At 33.8% G+C, this 12,132-nt stretch overlaps 1 protein-coding gene across 3 annotated transcripts; it reads left to right on the top strand.

The window, feature by feature from the left end:
• The first annotated feature begins 226 nt into the window (after window positions 1-226).
• On the top strand, window positions 227-10,750 carry LOC138323277 (heterogeneous nuclear ribonucleoprotein D-like). 3 transcript variants are annotated; one of them, XM_069267752.1, is made up of 10 exons: window positions 227-517; window positions 5,345-5,385; window positions 5,707-5,834; window positions 6,161-6,316; window positions 6,729-6,860; window positions 7,625-7,733; window positions 7,956-8,120; window positions 8,806-8,841; window positions 9,228-9,252; window positions 10,549-10,750. In XM_069267752.1, exons 1-10 carry the CDS (start codon window positions 348-350, stop codon window positions 10,580-10,582), a joined length of 996 nt encoding a protein of 331 aa, XP_069123853.1. In that variant the 5' UTR covers window positions 227-347; the 3' UTR covers window positions 10,583-10,750. The 3 variants fall into 3 exon arrangements, with proteins under 3 accessions (XP_069123853.1, XP_069123854.1, XP_069123852.1); XM_069267751.1 differs by lacking the exon at window positions 9,228-9,252 and adding an exon at window positions 10,014-10,100 and having other exon boundaries at window positions 267-517; XM_069267753.1 differs by lacking the exon at window positions 9,228-9,252.
• Window positions 10,751-12,132: the final 1,382 nt, after the last annotated feature.

Genomic DNA, 12,132 nt, shown 5'->3' with positions numbered 1-12,132 from the left:
TATTTCCGGAGATTGACGGAAATTAATGTCGCGATTGTGGATCGCGGTCACGCCGGAAATTGACGAATTTTTTGCAATAACAATATGCGAAGTATGTAATAAAATAAACTTATTGTCTTTTATATAATTTATTTTAAATAATTAAAAATTGTCTTAATATAGTTGTAAAGAATTATACCATAAGTATTAATTATATGATTAGAGGTTATTTGGCCAAAACGTCATCGTCGTCCAATCAAATTGCTGCATTTCTAGCACGTGGTCAAACGAAGCAGCGTAAATCGGCCATTCTCCAAAGCCAGCCCGCCGACAAAGAACAAGACAGAACGATCAGACAGAATAACAACATGGCAGAAGAAGGCGGCGAGTACAACTTTGAGACCAATGGCGAGGGTTTCGAACAGGGACAAAACTTTGAAAATTTCAGTGGTGAAGTTGAAGCCGCAGAACCAATGGACGACTCAGAAAAAGCTGGCGGCGACACCGGCGAAGGAGGCGACGACGATGAAGACGAGCGGTAAATTCCAACAATTTCTAGTTGCTATTTAGATTAACAATAGAATATCGTGCATGCAACTGTGTGTTTTCTGCTTCCTTAATCGATACTTTGTGTGTAAATTCAAATAAAATAAGTGATTGTTTGTGCTCTGTTGCAATATAGATTGGTAATTGTTGCTAATTTGAGGCAAACGCCATTCAATATGGCGCCCGTTATCAGTCACGTGATCAACCGCGTGGGTTATGCTACCATGCCATTTGTACCAAAATTAATAAACTGCATTTGATAGCATAGTCTTTACCACGATTTTGAACAATCTGTTTTTAATAAAAACCTCTATTTATTAGTGTACGTTCCCTACTAATCGGGTTCCAGTCAAAAATGTTCTTTGTTATCAATGGATGTTCACTTTGTTTCAACGGATGGGTAAAACGCGACATTTTCCACTGTTTTTGTACAGATGATTAAGTATTTACTGGGTCGCGACCAGTGACCGTGATTCTTTTCGTGTTTTTTTAAAGGATTTTGCCAAAACTAACGTACAGTGATTTCAAAATCTTAAGAAATTAATTAGGTTTCAAAATTCTATTTGCTCTAAAACTTTATTTGTGTTTCAATAAAGTAGCAAATCTATTTTACAGATTTTTTTTTAGTGGAAAAATATATCGTTATTCATGGTTATTTCTACTGTCAAACTTTCAAGCTGTTCTAAAATTAGTTGACTGGAGTATCACTAAAAATCTTTTTTTCGAAAAGAATTTAACATCAGGTGAATGCTATCTTCACTATTGTGATCTTGTCCATCCATGCCTGATCAGTAAGTTGATACCCCTTACATTAGTAACAGGAAAGGTGAAAATGTAGTGGCCAGACCGGGATTTGAACACTGGATCCTCCGAACACTAGCCTAGTGCAGACCTGTGTATGTGTACGATTTTGGCGTATTTAGTACGCATATGTGGTCCTAAATACACAATACACATTGCGTTGGCTTTCTACGATGTATTGATGCGAATTAAAACTTTAAAAAAGACATCGTGTTCACACCTTTCTCCGTAATGAGCGCTATATCGGAACACAAAGATGACAATTGTGAGGACTCTTGCACACCTAAAAAGGTACAGACGAAGGAATTGATGGCAAAGTATAGTGAGGAGTGGCCCTTTCTCTAGATGTCACAAAAGGGCACACATTACATATTTTCCTCCTAATGTGCCAGGTACTTTTCCTGCGTCCGTGCTTGGAGTTATGACTGCCAAAGACACGTGGGTCATGATAGTTACTTGCCGTTTTAGTTTATATTATATTACTTGTTGTCTTACCCACTTAACCATTCTGTGCTGTGTGTATTGGAACTATAAACAATATATTTTAAATGTATAAATTGTTTTATTGTAATTGATATTAAGATATCCGTTAAACTAAAAATCAAATAATGTATATCCAGGGCATCCATTAACCCGAGACCTCGCGTCATTGACGCAGCAAAATTTATTTTGACGCACGATCTTTGCATGCCGTGCGTCAATCTGACGCTTCACATTTTTACTACCACTGCCCATCAAGCTTGTGTATGTGTGTATTATGTGATGCTCAGCCCCCCATAAAGTGTATATTAGCAAGGGTCAGTGACACTAATTGGTAGAATACCCCAAGCCAATTAAAAGATTCACTCAACTGTGACATAGTCCGACCGTAATTTGCTAATTGGAGCACAGGTAAAGAAGTCACACGTGTACTGAGTACCTACCCGCCTCCAATCCGCTAAAACTGCACATTCTTATCAGCAATCACATTTTAATCAAAGCTATATTAGATTCCAATTGCAATACATTAATGTTATATAACTTGTAAGCAGGTATACAACAGAGATGAGATCGTAGATATGCCTAGTTTGATGCATGCTGCAGTAGCCATTTTGTTGTTAACCTGAATAACCCTACATGTACATTACCCACAAACCATTGGTGTTGGAGTATGAGAAGCGTAAATCGTTCCTGTTACAGTTTCTAATTTGTTTTTGGCGGCAAATATGAAAAGTGGTTTGACGTGGAAACGCAACACAAAATAAATAAAATCAATTTCTTTGTTGTTAAAAGATCGTTTTAGAAATACAGTTGAATTAATAACATTTGATTTCAAACAAAAAATAGCAGTCGTAACTATGATTTATAAAACAGACTTTTTTTTTTGTAAAAAATCTTTTTTTTTTATAAAATGATTTTGTTGATTAAATAATATATTTATGATCAGAAGCTCAAAAATGTCCTTTAAATATTCCAGAATTTAGATAATCAAATATAATTAAAAATTTAAAATATTTACATGAATACTGAAGTTAATCAATATTTTATATAATACCGGTAATTATTATCATTTTTTTTTTACTTATTCTATAGAAACATAATAAGTCATATTAACTTTTTTAACCATTATCAATGTTATTGGTTATGAAATTTAATATTTAAATATAACTGAATTTTAATGCGATTAATAATTGACCCTTAAGTTTAATATTTTGACCCTCGGGAATTTGATTTGACCCTCAGGATTTTACAGCCAAGGGTCACTGACTCTTGAGATTTTGATCCTACTGGATGCCCTGTATATCATAATAAAGTACTTTTCTGTGCTGGTAACGGTTCATTGACCGATAATTTAAAATACACATTGGTTGTGCAAAATACACATTGGGGCAATGGGAAATCCACATTTGCTTCAGTATATATACCCAGGTCTGCTAGTGCTCTACCAACTGATCAACCCAGTCCAATCCCGCTACAGTACACTTTCAAGTTGTGCATACTTTAGCTTACTTTGGTGCAGACAATTTTTGCAGTCTGTGACATTAATTTTTTCCACTGCTAGTCATTTGGACTAATTAACCCAAATGAGTCCAACTATTAAATATATGGGCGTTTTGCTTCAGCACTTCAGTCGTGATCAGTTTTTACCCAAATTACAGTTTTGATGCATTAGTGGACAGAAATATTTGCATACAGAATGCACTGAAAATGTAATAAATGATGATTTCATGAAATTTTAGGATAATTATGCAAGCCAGTCGTTATTTGAAGCTATCCACATTTAGGGGTTATTATCTTTTAGGAGATGCTGTAGTAAAAAACTGCTGGGCTTTTTTCAGCATGATTTTGGGATGAAAATCGGTTCCATAACCCTCAATTTCCACAATTCAACCCTGAAATTTCCCATAATCAAAGTTTCTTGAAAACTATCCAAAAATATTGCATGAACTTAGTTGGTTAAGGCTTTAAATATTTGTGAATTGGCTTCAAAAAAGTATATAACTACACTTGAAATAAAAAATCTTAATTGTTATGTTTTATTTCATAATTGTCCCAAAGCAGTGAGAAATAGCCCCAAGTTAATTACTACAGTATTATATATGTTTTGATGTTGAAGAAATGTCAAGCAACGCATGACGGAGTGAGGTCTTACGAATGATCTGGTTTTGTATGTAATGTGCTTTTCAATTGATGCATTACAATGCATTATTTATTTAATTGGAAAGCTAGCGCGAGTCAGTATTGGGTGTAATTTCCTAGACATTTCATAGAGTATAACAACACTTCTCCATTATCGTCTATACTTATTCAATCGAGTCACATAACTTCAACAGTTATTTCACAAACACATTTTTTGGCGCCATCTTGAATTTTGATAGTTGAAGTTTGTTACCACTATTACTCAGCAAGTACTGCAAGGATCCGTCTCAAATTTCAAATGTAGGTTCCCCTTAGGCCGTAGTTGAACATAGTGCATTTTGATTGGTCAACAAGATTGCCGCCATCTTTTATTTCGATAGTTGAAGTTTAAAAATTTGAGAAAATATACATATGAAAATAGTCATTAAATAATTAATCTTTGGATTAACGTAAACACAGTAAGGTGGATTTAAGTAGCTCTTGACAAAGATTTTGCATACATTTCACTACAGTGGGCTTTTCTGGTATATCACTGTAAAACCAACTTATCGAATTTCCAGTAGAACTGGTTTGTTTCCAATATATGCAATTCCAATGTACTCTTTGACTGAATTGTCCCTTTAAATTATGTAGTTGAACATTGAAATAAATGCAGGGTTCGAAATTAACACTCGCACACTCGCCAAATGCGAGTTAGTTTTTGAAATGGCGAGTGGAAAGATATTGTACTTGCATTTTTTGGCGAGCGGGTGCATCGTTCGTCATTTCAAATACATATGTATAGTTACTAAATTTTCCAATCAATACACCTGTCCTAAATTGTGTGCCAAACTATAGCCTAAATGAATCGTGAATCGGAAGCACAACATTCCAAATGCAGCGTCTTGTCGACACTTTGAAATACTGCATACTTTCAAGCGTCTCAAAAACAGCGACATTGATTTGGTATTGAAAAGTTTAGAGGTGTTCCGTGAAAAATCTTTCTTCCTAATGTTTTAAGTAGTTTGCTAAAAGCATGCACAAGATGAAAAAGGACAAGTATAAATCCTGCTGTTATTTGCAGTTAAGTTTAGACAAAAACACTTTAATCATATATAAGGTTTTTTTATATATTTTTTTTATTTGTACAAAATGCTAAATAATTGTCATTCTGAAAATAAAAAGTTGTCAAACTACACTTATATAGCGACACTAAAACGTAAAACATTTATTGTTATATACAATAAATCAATAAAATAGTTATCAATGAATTGGTTGATTTTAATACAAATTTCAAAGTGGCAAGCAAGTTTCTGATTTGGCGAGTTGAAATTTTACCAACTTGCCAAAAATGGATAATGGCTTAAAAAGTTAAATTCTACCCCTGAAATGTCTTAATAAAAATTTTATTTTCTTCTAGCAAACTGTTTGTTGGAAACCTGAGTTGGGAAACTGCACAGAGTGAGTATGACTTTCTTTACAAATAAATCCTGAATTTCAGAGACGAGATGTAAAATTGACAAACAATAAACAGGTTAACTGAATGAATATGATTGATTATAACCCTGGTGAATACTAGTCACAATATACCGCTCGGCTAGAGAGCCTCTTTTTTAGCTTGATCAGTCTAGTGTCAGACTAGTAACCCAGATGTCCCGAGTTCGAATCCTGGCAGAGGCAGTGATTATGTTTGTATCAAATCATGTACTCTGTTACATTATCTTATATTTTTTTCTTCGAGACCTATGTTATTTAGTGATTTTAATATTTCTTTATTCACAGAGGACTTAAAAGATTACTTCACAACATTTGGAGAAGTCACAAGTTGTACATTAAAAACAGATCCAGAATCAAGAAGGTCAAGGGGATTTGGATTTGTCGTGTTTAAAGACCCAGAATCTGTAGAAAAGGTATTTCAAATGTTTCAAAAACTTTGTCAAAGTTTTCACAACTAAGTCACTTGTTTGCTGATTTAAGAAATTTAATCATAGGTAATTGTCAGTTTGGTCTTTGGATGCAAAGTTTTATTTTAAAAACATTGATGTTAACTTTTTATAACCCCTTTCTCTTACAAAATATGAAGTAAATGGGATATGACAAGATGACACTATTGATGCTTTTATTTTTTACTTGTTCTACATAATCCTCTATTTGATGTATCTGAAGCATCAGTTTGTAAATTGCATGAAGTATATATAATTAAAAAAATAAAAGATGATTTAACCTTCTTTTCTAGGTTTTAAGCCAAAAAGAACACAAACTTCAAGGACGTGTAATAGATCCTAAGAAAGCAAATCCCAGGAGGGAAGTCATTAAGAAAATATTTTGTGGTAAAGTGGATCCTAATATAGCAGAAAGTGACATTAAGGAATATTTTGAAACTTTTGGAAAGGTATGTAGTAGGTTAGACTGTTGAATTTTAAGCAAAGAAAGAATAAGCGAAGTTGTTTGGGAGCAGTTAATTACTTAATTTTAAGCCAGGTTGTTGAGTTATCAGAGTTGGTACTGACCAAGATGCACAGTAGACCTATTCAGTATTTAAAAACTATAGTATTTCACATTTTAATTTACTTCCCTGTAACTTGGTTATTGCTCTTAATCATCAAGATATATTCTTTCTATATCCAAATAATTCAATTTGTTTCTTCAAAAAGCTAAGCACAAGTCTTGCGGTAAAATTTTTGGTTACAATTAAGTTGCTTAATATCTCAAAGATGAAACTAATTACAACTGTTCAGTGTTGAGTTGTATATCAGAATTTTGGTTATTATTTTAATGGGTTGCTTTAATTCATTTCTTTCCAGATTGAGAAATTGGACCTACCTTATGACAAAAACAAAGATCAAAGAAGGGCATTCTGTTTCATTGAATTTGAAAAGGAAGAAAGCGTGAAAAGAATCATAGATGAATGTCCACATAAACTAAATGGCCAAGAAGTAAGTTTACTATGTTCCGCTTTTCATGAAAGCTTTTTCATTAATGGAAATTATAGCTAAAATATATATTCATGTACTCTTTTTTTCTCATTACAGGAAAGAATAAATTAAAGTGTTTCACTTTAAAAAGATTTAATGATGCTTTTTAATAGTTTGCACGGGAATGTAAAAAGCAGTCAAAACCTGCTTCTGAAATCAACATCTCTCAAAGAATTTTCTGTTGGGATAAGTTAAGCGGTAAGATTAAGATCATGCTGGTAAAGGATGAATGATATTGTGAAGGTTAACATGTACCATGTGACTGACACTATCCTCCTTTTATTCCACTTTCCAGCAAGATGCCGGTAATGAGTGGATGCAAAGGAGCCGAAACAGTTGATTGAGGTCTTGGGCTAGAGGTACCAAATGAACTAAAATGAAAGTTCTAAACCACAGCATCTTATTTTCTTTAACAAAGGTTGAATTTTAAGCTGAAGAAAATAGGGTTGCGATTTCTTAAAGTTTTTTTAATTCATTCTCTTATGTAATTAATGTCTTTTTGTTTTGAAACTCTTCCAGCATAAAGGATCCTGGTTCCTCTCATCCAACAGGTGCTTTATATTGATAACTGCCCTGGCTAACTGGACCTCCTTTTAAGGCGTTTCTAGTTGTCCAATTTGCTCACAGCCCTGTAAAGCATCATGATAGCCTTTAAATGTAAAGTTTTTAAAAGTTGCAAATGTTTTTATTTTGTTGTTTGTTATCTGAATATTTGTTCCTTATAGATTGATGTGAAGAAAGCAACACCTAACAACCAAAACAAGCGAGGTGGCCGCGGAATGAGCTGGGGTTCCGGATGGAATGGCGGTGGTCGTGGCGGACGAGGAGCCAGAGGTGAGCAATAATTCCGGTATACTGTCATTTCATTTGGCTTCTATGGCAGAAATATTTTGTATTTGACTTGCTAACAAAACAGATTTGTCTGTTATCATGACTGGTATGGTCCAAGTGTATAAAAATGAAATCCTTTTGAAATTATAGTACTTTCATATTGTAATTCCACAGCATGTTGCTATGTATTTTCATTGCCTGAATTAAACAACTTTATTTCACTAGGTGGCTGGGGAGGCCAAGGCTATAACAACAGCTATTACGGCAACTACAACCAAGGATACGGAGGCTATGGTGGATATGGCGGATATGGAGGTTACGACAACAGCTACTACCAAGGATACGGTGGTGGATGGGGAGGATATGACCAGAGCTACTACGGAAACTATGGTAAGTCTCAACACTCATCTCGGTCTATAATTTCTTTTCTTATGACAGAAAAAAAATCCTTTTCTTTCTCTTAAGGAGAAAAAGTAGTCTTCTGTATGCCTTTTGTTGTTCATCTTTAAGTTTTGAAGTTGCATGTTTTTACAGGACTGCTGAAATGTTGAACATTAAACTGTTCGTTGTTTAATCTGCATGGACTTGTGTTATCATTTTATAAATTTTTATAACATTGTATAAACTGGTAAAATTGCTGAAATTTACCATAGATCGACAAATATATTTCTTGGTATTGCATATCAAAACATCCACTTTCTATCTCAAGAAAAGTATATTGAATGATAAGCTTTCCGTTTAGAAGAAATATTGTAATACTGTTCACTTCAATATATTTTTGTCTTAAAATAACGCCTCAAAAATACACTTTTAACTTCATTAAAAGAATGATTGGGGATGTAAGGTAAAACCCAAAGATCCACATATTTTGGCATTATTTGGAGTTTGAAGTTCAAAATCATTTTCAATTATGATTAACTAAGAAGCGATACCTTTATTTATAAAAAAAACCATGCCAAACTCTTGAAAAATTGTTAATAGTATGTAACAATATGCAGGGGCTCATAAAATCAATCTTAGTAAAAATGGATAAATTGGGTAGCCATTTAAACACGACTACCTTGATCTTTTATAGGCGGTGATTATAATGGAGGATGGGGCTATGACCAAGGTGAGTTGCAATAAATGGTGTTGGCTCACTATGGAAATACTGTTATGCTACTGAATTTAATTGTTTATAGCCTTCAAAGATTTTATATGTATTGCTAGTTGAGACTTTTACTTACGAATTTTCTTTTAAACTCAATTTGCAGATTTTCTTTAAACCAATAAATGTAATATTCAAAAAGAGCTAACATCCAATCAATATTCCCTTCAGACAGTACTCAATGGGTGATTTGCATTAAGTATAACAAATTAAATTGATGAAACATTTTGGACATACTTTTTGTTACGTTTATGGAATTTGTGCGTGTTGCACGTTTACCACAAAAATACAAATAGGTCAGTAATATGATTTGCATGAAGCATTCAATTCCTTTGATGATGCATTTGTAGCATCAAGGACTTCACGCTCAGTCAGGTAACCGCTGTTACAGTTTTGCTTGCAGTTTTGTTTCCTGTTCAAATACTTGAACCATTGTATAAAAACACCAGCTTTCTTGTGCTTTTTTGCACTGATAACATTGATATTTACAAAAAATAAAAGAAAGCCGGTCATGTAGAATTATATAATGGTTCAAGGATGCCGTATTGAGTAACATTTCATTTTTGGTCACTTTATTTAGTTAAGAAGCTTGCTTATTTGGAATGATGCATTTTTATTGGCAGAAAAATACCGGAGAACAGTCTTGTCTAAATCTGTTCATTAAAATATTCTTGTGTGTGACCAGAAATGAAATGTTGTCATTTTATGACATTTTTATAGTTCCTTCTAATGTGCACTGCAAGTTTGCAAGAATTGACCTCTTGGATAATTGAACTATTTTGGATGTCAAATGTAAAATATTTTGAAAAATTATTGTATCGTAACATTTCATCAAAATACGATTTTTTACTTGATATTTCTCACCATGTAACAATGTTTTTGAATAACTGTATAACCTTGCAGAGTGCATTTGATCATAAAATCACCTTTCCACAGGTACAGATCTTTCTGGTCACTAGTAAACTCAAGGTCTGTGAAGGTAACTCTGCAAGGTTTCTGAATAGGTTGGGGTGTTAGTGGATCCTAATGACAAGAGGTCAGTTGTGCTAACCTTTGTAGTGTGTAGTAGTTCTCCATGTAAATAGCAATAAACCAGCAGATGGATAAAATCTATCAATTTCTATCCGTATTCACAGGCAATCAGCAACAGAGCACCTATGGCAAATCACAAAAAGGAGGCCGAGGGGCTGGTGGTGGTTACCACCCATACAGCCGATAAACAGGTAGGCGTGATTTATGGATTGTCATATCCATCATGGTATATATACTTGCAGAGTGGGGTTAGTGTTACGATATATAGACCTTGTTATTGTGATTAGGAAGTTTACCTGTGGTGAGGTGATGTGTTCATGTTTGCTAATGGTTTACCGTGAACAGCTTGAGGAGTCGAGCTTTCATTTTACGATCTGCAACCAGCTGGAGCAAGAACTACATAAAAATTGGTTGCATTGATTTAATATCTGAATAGTTGCGTTTAAAAAGTACTAGTTATTCAGCATTCAACAGGTCGAAGTTTTATTTTATTGATAAGAAAATTTCCCTTGCAGGTGCTTTAATCTGCATTTTATTTGGCTTGCTTCTCCCTTCCTTTTTAACCATTAAGTTAATCCTTTAGCTATATGATTTAATGAACTTGTGACTAAGATATTTTTCTTCATTTTTCCTAACCAGAGTGAAGAAATCGTCGGTTGCCAACAAACATTGAATCATGTTTTCATGCGTCATTATCATCACATGCTGGACACTGTGTTACACCATTCCAAATAGGATACAACAGTGACATAGAAATTGACTTTACTACCAGATTCATTATTTCTCATCATTGATTTTATTGTCTGATCGTTGTCTTGTAAACAATAAAACTGATTTTTTATCTGTTTGTTTGAAATTTTACCTTACATACGTTTTTCTTGTAATTTCAAAATTAGCCAAAGGCTATTCTTGTAACAGTTGTCAGCTGATGGGATTCCGAAAAGATTTTGTCACATAAAAGAGGAATTGTTCACACCATCATTACTAAGATTAACCTGGTATACTGAACCATGAATTGTTTGTTGTGTAGAAACTAATGTTATTTTGTGAGATCACAAATATAAAAAGAGTAAATTTTGTTTTTATATAACTGCAACTTTGCTTAACATGAATATTTTTATCCACAAAAACAATATCAAAATAGTACACAAATTCTTTGAGTTATACACCAGTTTTTTGTGTCGTACAATACCCAGATAGTTTCTTTAATACTTGGAAAAATTGAATCCACTCATTTGGTAGACTGTTGATAAAAAACACAAACGTGGTGTTGGAATGCATTTGGTGTGAAGCTGATAAATATTTGAACAACGCTCTACTTTGGACGATATTTGACTACATGTTCATAAAAAAATTTGGGACAAATTGCTTCAGTACTTTCTGAGAAATAGTGGTAACAAATTTAAAATCCCAAGATGGTGATCTGTGGCATCTTGGGTCAGTGATCTGTCCCAAAATGCACAACTAGGGCCCTAGGGGAACCTGCACACAAAACTTTACAGATCCCTTCAATACTTCCTGAGAAATAACGGTAACAAACTTCATTATATCAAAATCCAAGATAGCTGTCTGGTGGCCATCTTGTTTTACCTATCGGTCTCAAAATCAGCATGACTCTACTACAGACCAAGGAAACCAAGCATTTAAAATTTGAGTACTTCTCAAGAAAAAGCTGTAACAAGCATTGTTTATGGACACACGACGGACCACAGATGAAATGTCTAAGAGTTTTTAGCCCACCATCTCATGATGGTGGGCTAAAAAAACCAGAGAAAGGATGGTCAATCTTTGATAAGTTATGCGTGTAGTCTTTATTCCTCCCCTGGGAGTTTATGATAACCAAAATGCAACTGATCAAAAGATGATTTTGACCCTTGTTAACTCTATTTCTTAAAAAGTACTATCCTTTCTGGAATTTAATCTGTTTTCACAACAGTTGATCAACCTAGTTATGTGTACTGACCTGGACAAAAAGATTTGACTTAATTCAATGGTAGACCCATAGTCATCTCTTGTTCGTTAAAGCTGCACTTTCATATCTAAACACAAAAATTCATTTTAGTCACCAAATAACTATGCCATTATGTTTACGACCTATAGTCCAGTAAAGATAGGTTGTTACCCCAAAATAATTGCAACAGAATTTTTTCTTTGTTTTTCATACAGATCTGACTTTGTTATATACAAGAAAAAAAGTCGCCACAAATAAAAAAATTGGGAAAG

This window comes from Argopecten irradians, chromosome 5 (assembly GCF_041381155.1).
Source record: "Argopecten irradians isolate NY chromosome 5, Ai_NY, whole genome shotgun sequence".
In the NCBI taxonomy this organism is placed as follows: domain Eukaryota; kingdom Metazoa; phylum Mollusca; class Bivalvia; order Pectinida; family Pectinidae; genus Argopecten; species Argopecten irradians.
The sequence above is the reverse complement of the archived record's forward strand: the minus strand, read 5'-3'. Positions and strand labels throughout refer to the sequence as shown.

Excerpts from the sequence above, each read along its gene's own strand:
- LOC138323277 (XM_069267751.1), top strand. The coding sequence starts at position 348 with ATGGCAGAAGAAGGCGGCGAGTACAACTTTGAGACCAATGGCGAGGGT. Across the intron at positions 5,835-6,160 it reads ACCCAGAATCTGTAGAAAAG|GTTTTAAGCCAAAAAGAACA; the intron begins GTATTTCAAATG and ends CTTCTTTTCTAG. Across the intron at positions 8,842-10,013 it reads AGGATGGGGCTATGACCAAG|GCAATCAGCAACAGAGCACC; the intron begins GTGAGTTGCAAT and ends CCGTATTCACAG.